The sequence below is a fragment of the Pteropus vampyrus genome, unplaced genomic scaffold, assembly GCF_000151845.1.
Source record: "Pteropus vampyrus isolate Shadow unplaced genomic scaffold, Pvam_2.0 Scaffold15, whole genome shotgun sequence".
Lineage (NCBI taxonomy): Eukaryota > Metazoa > Chordata > Mammalia > Chiroptera > Pteropodidae > Pteropus > Pteropus vampyrus.
Window position 1 is genome coordinate 13,890,376 of NW_011888796.1, and position 17,840 is coordinate 13,908,215.

The 17,840-nt window shown below is 41.2% G+C and overlaps 1 protein-coding gene across 1 annotated transcript in view; it reads left to right on the forward strand.

Moving 5' to 3' along the window:
- The window catches only part of TRIM9 (tripartite motif containing 9), a 101,468-nt gene that overhangs the window by 47,534 nt on the left and 36,094 nt on the right, over positions 1–17,840 (forward strand). Inside the window, exons 2-3 of the mRNA XM_011385561.2 lie at positions 4,536–4,631; positions 6,914–7,036. Coding sequence (XP_011383863.1) covers positions 4,536–4,631; positions 6,914–7,036 — 219 coding nt within the window. The remainder of the gene's footprint in view (positions 1–4,535; positions 4,632–6,913; positions 7,037–17,840) is intronic.

Here is a 17,840-nt window from a genome sequence, read left to right on the forward strand (position 1 = left end):
GCTAATGTCATCCCAGGGATGTGGCCTCGAGCTGTTAGAAACTATGGTAATGTTTTGTGCAAGTCTTTATAGGCCAAAATTGAGGACTCATTGAAAAGACAGCTCAGAGGAGCCTGACTAGAGTTTGGCCCCAGAGAGAATCTTTGTCATAACCAATGAGAAACAAACAGCAGTTTAGGGGACCAAATCCCTACCCTCAGACCCCTCTCATACGAGCCTTATCCAAAGCCAGGAGCGTCCCCATACTCCACTGATGAGCACTCTCATACACGCACATTCATATACTCTTACACACTTACACACTCTATACTCATATTCACACTCGCACATGTATATACACATAGAAACACATGTACAATTTCACACGCTCTCAGACACAGAGCCACACACACACGCACCTTGGCCCCTAGACTATGTGTTTTAGTTCCCAGGCTCGGGTACTCAATTGGCAGGTCACAACCTGTTCACTGCCTCAGCCCTGCTGCTGGGCTTCGTGACAGGGCGGCATTTCCAGGCAGGCCAGTCCCTGAGGCTTCCTTCCCATCTAACTACAGTGAGCTGGGGCTGGGGTAGATCCAGGAACTTCCACCACCAGATAAACCCGAGTAGTGATCCCTTCGTGGGGGTAGAAAGGGTGCAGCAGGAAGAATAAAAGTTTCGGCTAGGAGAATCAGGCCCCTGGGCAGCTCAGCTCAAAGCTTCCTCAAGTAATAGTCAGTCAGTGAATTATCGTTCTTTACCTCATTCCACATTCAGCCCAAGTTCCTCCCAGGCTCTCAGGTCAGTAGGTGATAAATCCAGCATTGGACCCCAATCCAAAGCTTCTCACCTTTCCCATGAGACCCCTCTCTTTAACAGAGATCTTTTTCAAATTTACCAAAAAACTTTATGCAGAAAAAAGAGGTTAAACATTTCATAGGTTAACTAGCCATGTTATGGTTTATATATTGTCTGATTATTAAGCATAATCAAATTCCCTCATAATCAATCATAATCCCCTCATCAACTCACCTCCTTTGGTTTACATGCTCTTACCATGGGTTGTTTTTGTTCCTTTGTGCATGGGTAGGGGAAGAGTTCACTTCTTTGGGAGGCTGAAACAAAGAGCACTTTGTGCTCCAGCTCCTCCATATGTGAATGGTCAAACCTAAACTCAGGTGTATCCTCCCTGAGCCTCTGCAAAATGTCAGGGCAGTGATTGGGATTAAATAGAATACACATTCAAAGCACCCATCAGAGTTCCTGGCTTATAAGAAATAGCCAGTATATTTTAACTATGAGAATTTCTTGCTTTTACTTTTTAATTATATAATGTCAGTAAAGTAGTGACTCAAAAATCAGTGTTTCTTCAAGAAAAATTATTATTCTCCTGGGAAGGCAGGCGGACCTTCCTTCAGAATCACATTGCATGGGTTGTCACTTTGCTCCTGTGTTTTGTGTTGGTACCTGGGCAGAAAATGGGATGGGCTGCAGTCCAGAGCAGCATGCATTGTGACAGAGCTGCCCAGGGAAGCAGCAAGGTTGTCCCTATAACTTGAGATCCCAGACAGCTAGGAGGCTTTCTTCCATTTGCCCCAATTTGTCTCCATCCAATAGTAGTAAATTGGGGTCGGGGGAATGATGTATGAATCATGGTCACAGCAGGGGAAGGAAAGGAGACCCTGTCTTCTGTCAGGGCATGCTCGACAGCTGGGTGGACGCATGGGTTAGGATGCATAAAATTCCATTACCTGTTTGCCGAGCCTAAATAATTTTAGGTTCTGAAATATCCTCCACAGATGCTCCCAGGTTGAGCTCCTAATCCCCTGTGACATTCTATCCTTTGGGAGGTGAGGGGAGCCAGTCCAGGTGGAAGTTGGAGGGGGAAAGCGGGAGATGAGGGTTGGAGGAAGCAGAGTTCTCGTTTCTCTTTTATCATGCTCCCGACAACTTGGCATCTTTCTGGGAAGTCTTGGTTATTCGGAGCATGCTCTGAGCTCTTGACAGGAAATTTGTCAGTATTTCTCCGGCCACATCATTTCCGACTCTCATTCTCTTTCTGATCATGACACCTTTTCTGTAAATTGGAAGACAAATATCCAAGAAATCAGAATGCCATTGCTAAGGCATTATAAACAGCTTTTAATGACATGTACAGCCAAGATGCCGTAATGAAAACACACACTAAATATTTGCATCTTCGATGTTCTAAGATAAAGTTACAGGGCTGCTCTGTGGTCCCGAATACAGAACATCTCTGTTAGAATGGAACGGGAATTTAAACACTTTTGGGAAACAAAATCAATCAATAATAATGTCCTTCTACATCAGATGTAGTTTATAAATGTGATCAAAAGATTATCCTATAAAAGCAACACACATATTTGTGCATTTTCTAGTGATAAATAGTCTCCAGGATTTTTCATTGTCTCTTGCTCAATTTCTGCAAGTTAGCAAAGTTTAAGAGAAAGGTTTCTAGATCTTTATCTTATAATGCAGTTGTGTATCAAATATCAGGACTAGCTAGGAACTGGTAATGAATGAGTAACCCTTTCAGCAAGTGTAGGCCCACTTTGTGCTTTGCCTTACTCAGCTGCGTTGGTCCAGCCTCCCAGAGTCTTGAGTACATAGATCAGAGCACAGGTGGTACAGGATATTCTTCAACAGATCCTGTTCCAGGAATCTCCCCTTCAGATGACCCCAGTCAGTCAGCAGGTATTTGTGAGCAGGAAGGAAGAAGATAAATAAGAGTTAAAATAACAGCCGACATTTATTAAGCATGCGCCATGCGCCAGCAGAATTCTAGGCTTTAGACATGGTATATCATGCAATGCCCACGACACCCAAGAATAGCAGTGTTCTTCTCATTTTGTAGATGAGTAAAACTATGTGTAAAAGGTTGAACAGCCGGCAACTGGCAGCATTTATGAATCCAGAATAATTCCCTTAACCACTACCCTTATCTATCAGGAGCTTTCACATTGATGAATACGCTAAACCCTCACAATAACCCAACTACAAAATATTATTATTATTATTCCCATTTTGTCCATTGGAGTAATTCAGGCAAAGGGTAACTTTCTCAAGGCCACACTTAGTAAAAGACAACCAAAATTTGAATACTTCCAAGCCTGTGTTCTTTCTACCACCCCATATTGCTTACACCAAGCATTTGCATGCATATTCTAAAGAGACTGAGTGCCCAACTTTGTTTTTAATAAAGCAAATATAAGAGAAAAACATTCATAGGACCAAAAGATATAATTTTAAGATTCTGTCCTTTTATTGTAAGAAAAGAGTAGATGCAGCATTGTTTGGCAGGGAGGAGTGTGGGCTTTAGTTTTCAAAGAAAGCATATGGGAAAGGGAGTTTGTCTCTGTAGTTTGCATCTACAGTGTTCTGGTGTAAGTTTACAGGGCTGATCTGTGGTCCTGATGGAAGGATATGCCCACTGCTAGGACATGGAGTTTTGTATCAAGTACAATGATAGTGCCTCAAGTCATGGAAAACTCCAGTACAGGGACTTAACGAGGAGTTAGTTTACTCCACATCACGAGAAGCCTAGTGGTAGAAGACTTCAAGTGTTTGTTCAGCTGCTCAAAGATGCCATTGGAACTCAGGCTCTTTCTCTTTCCACTCCTCGTTGGAGTCACAAGACATTTGCCATAAAGTTAGGAACAAAAGAGAAGAGGAATGCACCAGCCATGCTGGTCCCATGTTAGCAAAAAAAGCAGAGGCTTTCTCAGACCCAGTCCCCGCCCCCTCCCCCGAAGCCCCAGCCACCTTCCACTTAGGTCTTGTCAATCAGCATCGTGTCCTGTAGCCGCCACAACAGACAGGGAGGCTGAGAATGCAAGTGTTTCCCCTGACGCGTAGCCCACCCAGCAGAAGTGCATGCCCATATGGAAGGTGCAGGTAGGAAATCACAAAAACGGTACACCTTCATTTAGAATGTTAGTGTGGAGAAGAGTTAGGGCAATAGGGCTGTACTTGGGAGAAGGATGATATTGATGAGGAAGAATGTTGTGGTACCCTTTGTATCTATCTTTCATTTAAATGGACCCAGAGCATCACACCTGTGATGCTTCCTTTCCTCCTTCATCCTGTTCTTGAATCTTTATTCTTTCTGCTCAAACCCAGACCAATTATTTAGCCTTTGGGCTAAATAATGTTGCTAATTATCCAATCTTCTGACTCTGTGTTATTTTTTTTTTTCAATTCTTGGCAAATAATATGCATTGAATAAATTATCGCTGAATTACTTAATGAGATGAGGAAATTCCAAGCAAATTTCAGCTGATGAGAGCCTTTGACTGCAATGGCCGGAAGTCTTCACTGCTCCAGGGGAGAAACTACTCAGGAGCCTGTGGAAGGCATCTAGACACCCGTGTTACCAGAATCTAGACGTATGAATGTCAGCTAAGTGGCCCAACCCACATAAGAGGAATATATAGGAGGCTGAAGACTCTCGGGTCTCGGGTCAACACGGCCCTGTGTAGTCTTGTTGCTACTCCGTATGATGATAGCTCCATGGTTTTCTTCTTCTTCTTTTGCAGAGCCAGCTCTCCCAGGCACTGAACGGGCTGTCGGACAGGGCCAAAGAAGCCAAGGAGTTTCTGGTGCAGCTGCGCAACATGGTCCAGCAGATCCAGGTACCGACAGCGCCTGAAGCAGAAAGCAAACCCCACGGTTAAGATGAAACTGTGTGGTGGAGAGTTTGTCTGTTTCTACTCTTTTATTTTTATGTGTTGTGGGGAACTTCCTATTTATTTTTTTTCTGCTCTGTCTCTTCTAATACATACAAATACACATATGGACCCACTTGGAACATACCTGTTCTTGAGATGGTTACGTATGCCAACAAGCCAGAAAAAAACCTGGTTTTCCAAGTGGTTTGTATCTTCCACACAGAAGTCCTAATTCTCCGCTACTGTGTATTTAGAAAGAGGCCTATTTCTTTGTGAATTCAGAGTCATTATTGTTGAGTGTTTCTTTTTTTAAATATATAGGTTTCCAAAGCACCTTGCAACAATTATATCTTATCTGATGGTAACAAACAGGTCACGCTTTCTCTTTTTTTTCTTCCTTCCTTCCTCTTTCTTTCCTTTCCTCCTTCCTTCTCCCTCCCTCCGTCCTTCCTTTTCTTATGTCCTCCTTCCTTCCTGCCTACTCCATAGTAATGCTTCTCCTCTACTTAGATACTTAACTATTTTTCATCCATGATCTCCTGGTAACTACAATTTCAGATTGCTTAATCTGGACACAATCATCAAGAAACCGGCCAGTATTTGGAAGCTTGTGAATTTTCCACTATAGCTAAAGAGTAGAAGCCATAAACTGCATAAGATGCTAAAAGAATGACTTTTTGCACTGTACCGTTCTTATGTTTTGAGCTTTGCCTCACAGAAATCTTAGCTCTGGCCTCCCAGTAAAGTGTCCCTCTGAGTTAATATTTAACCCATGTCAAGGCAGAAATGGCTTTTTAAATGTAAAGCAGCCTTTCAAAGCACCTCACACTGATTTTTTTTGCCTTTTTCTGTTGTTGTCATGCATGCCCATGTTAAAACTTTTGATTCCATTATAGCTAACAGTTGTATTTCCTTCTGTTTTCCACAGAGGTTATCAGTCAGTCCCTTCTTTGCCCCAGGCTTGCCTCTGCACCTCTTCTCTTCATCAGAGCGAAGCATTCTTTCTGGTCTAAATTAGAGTCTATGAGGAGAAGGCTCCCTGCTCCCTCCCAAAATTGCCCTGCATGGGACATAGAGAGCTCTTAAATGATGTTTTTCAGGAGATTTCTCTGAGAATGCAAAGCAATTGCCATGAAAGTCAAAACTTAACATTTGTAGAAGTCATTGCTGACGTGATTTCTAATGCATGCCTTATAGGAAGAAGACGTGGCATTTGAAAAGTTACCAAATACTTATCAGTAGATCCTTTTCTTAAGAGAGACACACAATTCTTTATGACTTTGGTAATAAATTAAAATTTGATAGTCTAAGCTCTTTCTTCCTTGCCAGCTCCCAGAAGTTTACAGTTTATGCAGTTGGGTGCTATTTTTTTTTTTTTTTTTTTTAGTGCTATGTGAGTATTTAGCTTTCACTTGATGTAAATTACAAGTTTTTCAGATTATGGTTTGAGAGTCAAAATTATATGTGTAACTTACTGAAAGGATTACCTTTAATGGATGCTTATAATTTAGTGAGAAAATCACTTAAATTCTGTGGCAAGTACAGATTTAGATCAATTTAAAAATTTAGATTCAGCATTCAATTTAAACATCACGGAGAAGCGATCATTCATTTAGAAAATGGTTACCCTTCCCCCTCAAGTTATTGGTTCATGTCTGACTTTTACAGCCTACCTGTGTTCACTTTGCTTTCCTTAATGAAAGGAGCGGGTGCTTTTGCCCGTGATTATTCTTATAAACTTCCATTGTCATTGGTTTATTGTTTAATATTGAAGACCGTTGCCATCTTTCTTTTTCTTTCTTCCCCTGAATTGACTGATTTTTTTATCTCTTATACCTCAACAATACTCTGCTCCCTTGGGCAACCAGCATTTCTCTGAATGCCACCTTCCACCATACACAGCTGGACGTAGACTGGCTTTCAGAAGGATTCATGTCCAACTGTGCAAACAACACTTTATTTTATTTACTATAAATCAAACTTTGGAGATAATTTCCTTTTGATAGAAATAAGTTTGTTGAGTAATATTTATCCTTTCCAATCTAAATTTAAAGCAAAACACTACCACTGTAGAATGAAATTTATCCAGTTATTTTTAAGATGCCGAATGTGCATTGTGCACAGAGTTCCTCTTCATCCCCTTCAGCAGGGGTCTCCACCCCACTAATGGGTGGGGAGCTCTGTTTTCTCTGGCAGCCCGAGGTGCCCAGGCACCTTATGGCTGAGAAGTGTGCTCTGTCATGCAGGAGAACAGTGTAGAGTTTGAGGCCTGCCTGGTGGCCCAGTGCGATGCCCTCATCGACGCCCTCAACAGAAGGAAAGCCCAGCTTCTTGCACGCGTCAACAAGGAGCATGAGCACAAGCTAAAGGTGAGTGCTGTGCCATGTGGGGAGCAGAAAGCCAATAAGCCTGGCTCCTAGGGCTGTGATGAAATGTCTAGACAAGGAGCAGGATGCCCACAGCCTAGAGTGGCCAGTGGCCTCCCTGGCAAGGAGTGGGCGTACCCCTTCCTTCAGCACCCAGTCCTTCATTTACCATATTTTTGGTTGACTCCTCTGGGGCAGGAATTTCTTTGGGGCTAGGCATAATAAAATAAATCAAAATCCCTGCCCTTATGGGGTTTATATTCTACCAGGAGGGATAAACAATAAGCAAAATAAGTAAGTAAACTATCCAGTATATTAGTAAAAAGTGTTAAGAAAAAAAATAAATAATAAAAAGAGGTGGGGAGAACTAGAGTTGAGGATTGAAATTTTAGACATGGTGGTCATAGAGGCCATACAGAAGCATAATGTATTATTTAATTGGGAGATAGAATCTGTTCCTTCCAGAAAGCAAACAAGATTTGCCTCAACTTCCGAAGTGAACTGTGCAATTGGACAATTGTACTTTCATCATCACACAATGGAATCTATTAATTACAAGTCTGAGTCCCTAGTGGCAGAAGGACTGGTCCTCCTGGAGACATCTGGTATCCCACCCACTGCCTCATTGGAGCGAAGCATCGACATCTGAGAGCAGGCTGGATGCATAAGAAGAGCCCGGCCGAGGGAAGCTCAGAAGCAGGCAGTCAGCAGAGGTCCACGTTTATGGCCAGTAAGCCTCAGGGTAGCTACCAGTGGGTGGCAGATGGGTAGTGTGCACTGTTGGCCTGGGATTGGGGTGGAAAGAGAAGTGAGTTCTGACCATAGGCTCTCTGTTAGGGTTGGGCAGTCCACACCAGGGAGCTTTAATAGTGGGCAACAGTGAGTGGATACTACCTTGAGGGAGCTGGTGGCTGGCGAACAATCCAGTTAGTGTCAAATATCCCCAGCAGCTTTGGAACCGGCTCTAGTCCCTGAAGGACAAGAGAAGATCCCATTTCTAAAAGAATAGAATTCCAGTAGGAGAACGAAGGAAGAAAGAACGCAGCTTACAAGACTTGAGACCAAAGCTCGGTGGCAGGGAAGCTTCTAGCAGGGCCAGTACCCACTTCACGGTTATCAGAAACAAGGCAAGAAACCAGTTGCTAAGGGGAGCATGAGACCTGGGCAAGACCTGCAACAAGACTGGCAATGCCAAGCGCTGAGCAGCAGAGTCACCAGTCCCTTCTCTGTGCCCATCCACACACCAGGGCCCAGAGCCCAGGAGGACAGGGAGCCAGGCAGCACGACAAAGAGCAACATTTCCTTGGGGAAATTCTCTCCAAAAGTGAAGAAAACTCCACTCTAACTGCATCCTCTGAGGCAAGGGTCCCCAACGCCCGGGCCTTGGACCGGTATCAGTCTGTGGCCTGTTAGGAACCGGGCCGCACGGCAGGAGGTGAGCGACGGGCGAGCCAGCCAAGAATTCATCTGTATTTGCAGCTGCTCCCCAGCACTAGCACCACCGCCTCAGCTCCACCTCAGACCATCAGGCATTAGATTCTCATAGGAGCACCGGACTCTGGTACCAAAAAGGTTGAGGACCACTGCTCTAAGGCACCTTCCTCCACTACCCACCTGCTGCTCCTCAAAACACATTCAGAGCTTCTTCCTTCTCCAAAGCCAGGGCAATAATATGGCTGGAATATAAACCTTTCTCCCCTGCCTTTGTGACTTGCCCAGCCATTGCTCTGAAGGGACCTGTGATATGGAGGTAGGCAGAAGGCTGAGCTGTGACAACGAGGTCCAATTGCTGGTGAGGGCTGTGCCCCATGACGCAGTTTGCCAGTGAGGCCTCTTCTGGCTCTGTATCAGGGCCATGTCTCTTTAAGTGTTCCCGATGAGACAGCAATAGTGCAATTTTATCAAGGAGAGGCACCGCAGATTCCTTGACAAAGAAAACTGCACATCTTAATATTGAATATGAACCAGGAGTTTGGAAAGAAAAGTGCCTCAGCCTGTTGATGTAGATAGTGAACCAAGGCTGGGGATTGTAACACTCCTTCCAGAGAGGCCAATAATGTTTCCTAGTGGTGAGTCTAACTAGAAGACCCTCTAAGTTTATCTTAGAGTGAGCTCAAGCTCCTGGGGGCCACCACACTGATACCCACCTCATGGAGCCTTCAAACTGGAACTGAAAGCAATCAGGAAGACACTGAGCTTTCAAAGGAGGCACTCTGAGTGGCCTGTGTCATGCATAATTCACAAAGTGCTGAATAATGGCAAGTTTTATTTACATGGCTTTTTCTAGCTCATAGGTTTCCAGGCTCCAGTCTCCTAATGTCTGTGATCAAATTGTTTGCTTTTGAATTCCCTGAAGGACCACTGGACTGTGTCTCATGGCAACCTATGTAGTAATTCCCAAAACATGGAGGAGGAACCTTATACACTTAGCTTCAACAATCTGGGAAATGTTTCTACTCTGTAAATATTTTCATTCAAGATAATCACACATTAGGTCTCAATGAAAAATTCTTCTAAAGTCATCTTTTTTTTTTTAATCTGAATTAAAATCTCAGTATGCTCAGAGATGTGATTCTGTAGTTGCCCAGCGAGCAACACAGAATGAGCATCCTTGGCAACCGAGCCCTGGCTTTTATAACGGCAATAGATAACACTTGGGGGACACTTTCTTCGAGGCAGCACTGTACAAACTGTGTTATAGGGATCAACTCCTCTATTCTCCATAACACATCTGTGAGGCCATTATTACTATTGTCCTCATTCTAGAGGTGAGGAAACCATGGCATCATGATATTAAGAATTGGTCCAAGGATCCAGAATTCCAGTCCTAGTAACCTGGCTCTAGAGCCCAGAATCTGGCCCACAGCACTCTACCGCCTCTGGCTGGTATAGAGGTAGAATGCAGGGAGAAGACTTGCCCCAACCCTCATCCTTTTATCAGTCAGCCAGTACCTAAAGCACACCTGCTCGAGGCTGAGTGCTGGGCAGGGGAACACAAGAAGGTTACTCAGGATGAGTTCTGCCCTTTCTGAGCTTTACGTTTCATTGGGTGAGATAAGTCATATCCACAAAGGACTCCAACACAGGTAGAAAGCGAACCTCCAGGAGAGAGACAGACAACGCCATTAAAGTTGGGAGGAGGGTAAAATTATGTCCAGCTGAAAGGGTCACAGAGACGTCATGGAAGAGTTGGCATTGGAGTCATGCAAACTCTGGGATGTGTATGTGTTAATGGTGACCTATATTCTTGCCTGCAGGATTTGGCAACTGTGAGGGATGAAGACAGTGATTAGCACAGTGCACCCTGGTCTTGCTCCGTGCAGTTAGCCATGAGGACTTATGGATGTTTTCTGTTTCTGTCTCCTGTTCTAACATTACTACAAGATCGTCACTATAACCCTTCATTTTAGCATGCTTCAGAAACCTGGAACTTTTATTGTTACAGTGGATCTCAAAATCCCATTTGGGTCACATAGAATGATCTAAAATAAAAACACATTTGTCTTTAGGAAATGAGCCGGAAAACTGGGATTTTCCCTCTGAATAGTGGGCCAAACATTTTAGTATGTAGCTATAAAATTTTAACGTTTTCTCAATGGAAGTCTCTTTTTTAAAATATTGCAAACACTTTCCTGGCATCTTTAAACAGAACGCGGTGAACAGTTTGTGATAAGTCATATGGATGTGGCTGTAGAGGCAACTCCAAGTCTCCTGTTTGAGAGAGACATAAGGGCGGGAATCTGGATGGAAGAGGGAATTAAACATTGAGAAAGCATTATTTATTGATGTTAAAAGTGGCATGAAAGCCCTCCAGTCTCCCTCGTTAGTATTGCCTCTGCAGAATGGGACTGTATGACAATCAGCGATGAGCTGTGCTGTGGACAGGAAAGGCTTTAACGTATCACCGGGACTCCATGTGCCATGACTGTGCATTGGTCCTGGTGACCTGCCCTGCAGAGAGCACCGATGCGCTTGCGGGGGCTGAGCAGAGGCAGCTGCCTGCCTCGTTCTACCCTGCCCAGAGTGCATGCAGTTCCTTGCCCCAGACCTCAAAGGGCCACGGAAACCAGACACAAGTGGCTGGTTGTCCCCTACAGCAGCAAGCTGTTCTAACTTCTGTTTCAAGTGATTTGTTTCTCTGCTGTTTCAGCTGATTATATCTGTCACTGCTTCTAAAAACAGCCAGCAAAGCTGATGCTGTGACTACTGATGCCAGCCTCCATGTCTCCCTTCCTCTGCCTTTCTCCTCCTGCCTTTTCCCTTCTCGTCACTTCTGTTGCTACTCAGATTTGCGAAAAAAGGCTGGCATTTTGTAGACATCACTTGCCAAGTACAGACAGTCCTTTCTCTTCGTCGGCTAACCCATCATTCACAGTCCGGCAGGGATAATCTTATGGTCTTCCGCTTCCCTTTGGCTGAATTCTCTGGGGTCCTGCTTTTGCTGACAAAGAGGAGAGTTGTATGTGTGTTTTTCTGGCAACTTTCTCTTCTTGAGCAATCCAAAAGGCTAGGGATGCCGGAAAGTGAGTGCATATAAAGACAGTCTTTATAATCTACTCCTACCCCTTTCTGAAACCACTGATTACTTGAACAGATTGAATAGTTCTGGTTCTGAGGCAAGATGGAGCTAAGTGGTGAAGAGCCCAGACTCTGTGTCATAGAGTAAAGTGAGGACACACTTTTTCACTGACTAGGTCTCTAACTGTGGACAAGTGTATGTCTCGATCTCTTTCACCTATGCGTAAAATAAGGCTAGAAGTAGTTGTCACCTCACAGGGCATTGTAAAGCGCTGAGCACAGTACTCAAATATTAGCTATTATTATTGATGTTATTGCTGAGAGAGGATGACCGGAAATATGGTTTCATTCAGCACAGTGAAGAAGGGCTCCTCGGGGTTTATCTTCCATAATACCGGAGTTCATAGTGTAGAATTAGCTTATAAATGGGTGTCATTGTCTTAGTGGACTGAGTTTATCATTGATCAGCTTACAAAATAGTTTACAAAATTTGGCAAGCTATTTTTAAAGGCTAAAAAACGGCTTTGAGACATATGCAGATGTGACTGTATTTTAGGAACACAGTTGGAAATGTAAATTACAGTTAATACTATTCTGTGGTTTGAAAAAAAAACACTGGGAGCCAAATATCTATTTTTAGGATGCAGTGAACTAAAGCAAATGTCAGAAAGCTACTGGAGAGAAAAAATGCTTTTGCACTTTCAAGAAACATTATTACTAAGTCATATTTGGAACTACTGGGCAATATCCCAATGACCGACAGAACATATTGGTTTCTTGTCCTATCTGTATGTTTTATTAACCTCCTTCCCAGGTCTTCCTTAACTGAATAAGGCCCTAAATCATCCTCTCTGTCTGTGATCCTCACAGGGAATCTGTGACATTAAGGAGATCTATGTTTTTTTCAGAAACTTTACAAATGTCATTTTTTTTTTTTTGGTAAGCCCAAAGAAACACCTGAGAATTATTTTTATTTATGTAATATTCAGAATTTGAAATAATCCTGTAGTCATCTTAAATGTGTTCTCTCTCCAATATTTTAGAATAAATTCATATGTTGAATAGTATCTGATAGATGTCTTTTTGGTTACCTTTCAACTCTAAGACCCTCTGGAAAAATAAAGTTACACTTATCCAAAAACATTCTTAATCTTTAATTTCCATGTGTGGTTGGTATATTAACGTACCGACAAAATTACTCAGTGAAAATGCTGAGGGATAATAATAAAGCTTACTGTTTTATAGAGCTTTTCATATTTACAGAGGGTCTCCATGTCTCGATTGTAGTTATCTATAGAATGCTTGATTTTGAATTCTACTGTACGGTTGGGTTTCATTAGAATCATTATTTTTATTGTCATCATTATGTTTGTTATTATTTACTATGTATTGCCTGTTATGTTCCCATTATGTTTGCAAACAAATTAATTATATGGCCATATCATTGAGTACAAACTTACACTAGGAATGTTATTGGTTTGTCTAACTGCTTACTTCAGCTATTTTGCCATTGCTTCGTAATAGGTAAGTAATCAAGCCGGGAGGGGAGAGGGCATGAGAAAGAGGGAGGGAGGAAGTAAAGGAAGAACACCTGCCCAAGCTCACAAAGAATTTTAAAAGAATTAAATAGTATTTGACTGGCTACAGCCATTACTAGGAAAAAAAAAAAAAGCAAAAAACCAATAATCAGCTCAATCCCAATAAAACTACTAGTGAGGAATTTAGTTAGTCTATTACGATGAGGACATTTGGAAAAATTAAGCACACTGAGGTAACTCAAAACCTTCAACTGCCCTCAGCAGAACTCTAGAGGGCCAACTCTAATCATTTAGCCACACTTTTTATTGATGACAAGCCCACTCTTAATGAGGAATTCCTCACAGTTTCATTTGGCAAATTCTGTGGTCCTCTGCTTCCCATCATGTAGGAGCAAAGTCACAGAAGGTCTGTATGGAATAGGGTGCCCATGAACTCACCAAGATGCCATCGCATGCAGCTGGAGCTCAACAAGGTTAGGGGACACACTTCTAAATACTCCCTACACACCTTAGCAATTCTAGTGAAGGGCAGTCACAAAGCTTCTTTAATACTCTTTGCCTAAACCCAGACATGAATGACACTCCGTACCTCCGGAAGACTTTACGTGTATTTTGAAGATGATGGAGTAATCTACTGTACCTCACTACACCTCACATTCTACAAAACATCATATTACATACATCACTTTTACCGCGGCCCACCGTAAGTGGTAAACGTTCTCTTGTGTGGGTGGGACTGCACTAACATGCTTATCTCTCCAAATGGCTTGCATCTCTTCCTTCATTAACTTTTCTGTACAAGGGTACAGTATTCTATACATTAAAGAACATGCTTTGTATATTCCACTCAGTGTTTATTGATGAGACTGTTGGTGGCATTCACACTTCTAGGATAGAAAGTTCACAGCTTTACTGTTAAAATCTCAAGCCTTCCTCTAAATAGGTACCTCCTTATTTACTTACTAGGCCTAAATGATCTTTTCCTTGATTAAAAACTCAAAGCCCAGACACGTCTTTGAAACGATTAGTTGCCAATGTTGGATGAATGAATAACACAAGTACAGAGGGTGATATCAAAAGAATGGGGAAAATATTTGCCTAAAACTATGTGAGAGGATGGCAGCATGTGAGAAAATAAAGATGTTCTTTCTTAATTTAAAATAACCCTAAGTTTCAATGAAAGTAATGATAATATAAGAGATACCATTCTATTCTAGGCAAAAACAACAGGAGAATTCTTTATTTTATTAGATGAATCTGATGGCCAAAGCACTTCACCTGTAATTCACAGATGAGTCCATTCCAAACATTAGTTGGTCATCTTGCCTCAAAATGTGTTGGAACACATATAAACTCCCTCTACTGACCAAAAGGACCTGGAATGAATAAATTCTTCAAGCTTGCATCATGAAAGTACTTGTACCTCAAACAGAAAAAAAATATTACTTGAAAGTACTTGTACCTCAAACAGAAAAAAAAATATTACCTTATACTTAGGGGAAATTGTTTTCAACTGTGATTGGAAGGTATAGATTATATTTTAAAAGAATTTCTTGAAATAAACAATGTTATTTACTTAGCCTAAAAATTCATTAGTGATATTCCTTCAGACACCATGATGAGAGAGAATGCTATGAGAAAAAGTATTTACTAAAAAGAAGAAATAAAGAAAAATTTAAAGAGCCACATGTATGATGGAGAGGTGAACAGAGGAAGGTTGTCAAGGTCAAATTAGATAAAATAATGAAATTCCCCTCAATTAACCTTAGTTCATGCTATTGGATATATTATATGAGATGGGTGGAGGGAGATTGGTCTGTTAGAGGTAGAATGGGAAAATATAGTTGTAGATAGGCAAAACAAAATTTTGTATTTGTATTGTATAACCTATCGTAGGTTGCTCTATGATACTGAAAAAGTCTGAGCATTCAAAGGGGCACAACAGTCCATTCTCAGATTCTCCTTTTTCAAATAGATGTTAGTGTCATATCCTGACCCGAGAAATGACCTTTATAAATTTTCCACTTAACAAAATAAAACTGTTCAAATGATTAATAGGCACTTGCCATCCAGAACAGATGGTGAGTACCGATAAAATGGTAAAAGCCTTTTCTGAAACTGTGGAACACAAATTAATTCTTTGTTCCAGAAGAGGTGGTTTAGGCTTTAATGCAGATGAAAGCAGGAAGATTGTTTCCCAGTCCCTATCTGTGTCATTCCTGTCCCTATTGTGTCATTCCTGCAACTTGCATGTTTCCTAAGAAAAGGCACTCCCAAGTCCAGCCAGCTGCTGCAAACAGAGTGCCAAGGGTTTCTCTAGAGCATCAGAACCACAGCACAGAAATGTGGAACTCAAAGATAAAGCAACATGGCCTGGCTTCCTAGGAATTGTTTTCCATAAAAAAAAAAAAAAGTAGAAATAATAGGGTGAAGAAAGTAGTAAGAGAGCTAATAAAGACACTCAATTAGAGAAAAAATATTCATACACTTAAAAGTTCTAATTATTTGGCTGATTTCCATAAGATGGGAAATCTCACTAAATTAATTCAGGAACTAGAAGTCAAATACAACACACCCAAAAATGCTGCTTCTGGGACCCTGTAGTTTAATTTTTAGCAGTGATTTTATCACAAGCTATGGTGATTATTGTGAAATGGTTGATTAAAATGTAAAAAGATAAACCAGAATCCATTGTTGCAACAGTGGGAATTAAGAGCCAGGAACTTAGGCATATGGAGTCCTTCCAAGAAGCCTGAACCATGGCATTCAGGAGCCAATGGCAAACCCCCGCTGAAACTCTGACACTTTGGCAATGCAACAATTAAGCTTCTTAAAAGTAGCCAGAGAGCCCTGACACTTGGACAGCTCCTTTGGCACCACATAAACCTTGCTTGAGAAGGAAATTTGCAGAAACAGACATAGAATTTTATGAGGCCTGAGTATTGTATTTATTTCACCACATTTATGTCATAAAATTATCATGGAGCTGACTGCTCTGGAAATTAAACACAACAATTTAGTCTATTTTGCCTCAAAAGCAGACTCACTTTGGGTTACTGTGCTCAGATCTGGTTTGCGCTTGTTAGTCGAACTTGCAGGACCAAAAAGTTAGGCGGAGTGCTAGGGCAGATGCCATTTGGGTAGAGCATGGTGACTGCTGAGGTTTCTGCTACTTAGCAATGTTGATGCACTGGCTACCAAAATATAGAAACACCTTCTGAGAACAATTCAGTTAAGCCTTCTACAGCAGAGAAGAGTACCATATTAGCTAGAGGCCACTTGCCTTGCATTTTTAAATGTTTCCTTGTCGATGGTTCTCTCCCCAGCCCGAGAAACAGAAACCTAACCTTCTTGTTTATTTTCTGATTAAGAAATAAAATAATTTGCATTCCTTGAGCCCAGAGCAGCAGATTTAACAGAAACATACTAGATGCCAGAAGAAAATAAATCAAGCAGTGAATCATAAATTCGATCTCCTCCACACTTCCCACCAAAACAACAAAACAGATAATCTTCACATTGAAGTTGGTTTCTTTCATCAATTCTGATAGAGATTTTATATCCTACATTTGTTTTTTATTTTAATTATATAAAAGTTTAAAAGCAATAACAAATCATCCGTCAAAATATCGAGAGACTCCAATAGCCAAAATTATCTTGAAAAAGAATACAATAGGAGTTCTCATATTTCCTGATTACAAAACTTACTACAAAACTACAATAATCAAAACAGCATAGTACTGGCATAAAGACAGACATATAGACCACTGGAATTGAATAGAGAGCCAGGAAATAAACTCTCATGTATATGGTCAAATTATTTTTGACAAGGGTTCCAAGACCATTCAATGGAGAAAGGGCAGTTTTTCAACAAATGATACTGAGAAAACTGGCTATCCACATGCAAAAAAATGAAGTTGGACTTAACATTACGTGTAAAAACTAACTCGAAATGGACCAAAGACTTAAATGTAAGAACTGAAGCTATAAAACTCCTAGACGAAAACATAGGGCAAACACTTTACAACCCTGGATTTGGCAATAATTTCTAGGCTATGACACCAAAGGCACAGGCAGCAAAAGGAAAAGTAGACAAATTGGACTTCATGAAAATTTACAAATTTTGTGCATCGAAAGACAATAAAAACAAACAACCCTATTTAAAAATGGGCTAAGGAGTTAAATAGATATTTCTCCAAAAAAAAAAAATATATACTAATGGCCAATAGCACATGAAAAGATGCTCGACATCATTCATCATTAGGGAAATGCAAATTAAAACCAATGATATACCACTTCACACTCATTAAGATGGCTATTATTAAACACACACACACATATACACACACACACACACACACACACAGAAAATAATAAGTTATGAGGCTTTGGAGAAATTGGAGCCCTTGTGCATTGTTAGTGGGAATGTAAAATGGCAAGGCTGCTGTGGAAAATAGTGTGATGATTTCTCAAAAAAATTAAAATAGAATTACCATATGACCCAGCAATTCTACCTCAGGGTGTATACCCAGAAAAAGTAAAACAGGGATTCTCACAGATATGTGTATGCTCATGTTCATAACAGCTTTATTCATAATAACCAAAAAGTGGAAGCAACCCAAGTGTCCATCAGTGGATGAATGGATAAATAAAATGTGGTATATACATTCAATGGAATATTATCCAGTCTTAGAAGGAAATTTTGACACAAGCTACAACATGGATAAACCTTGAAAACATGCTAAGCAAAA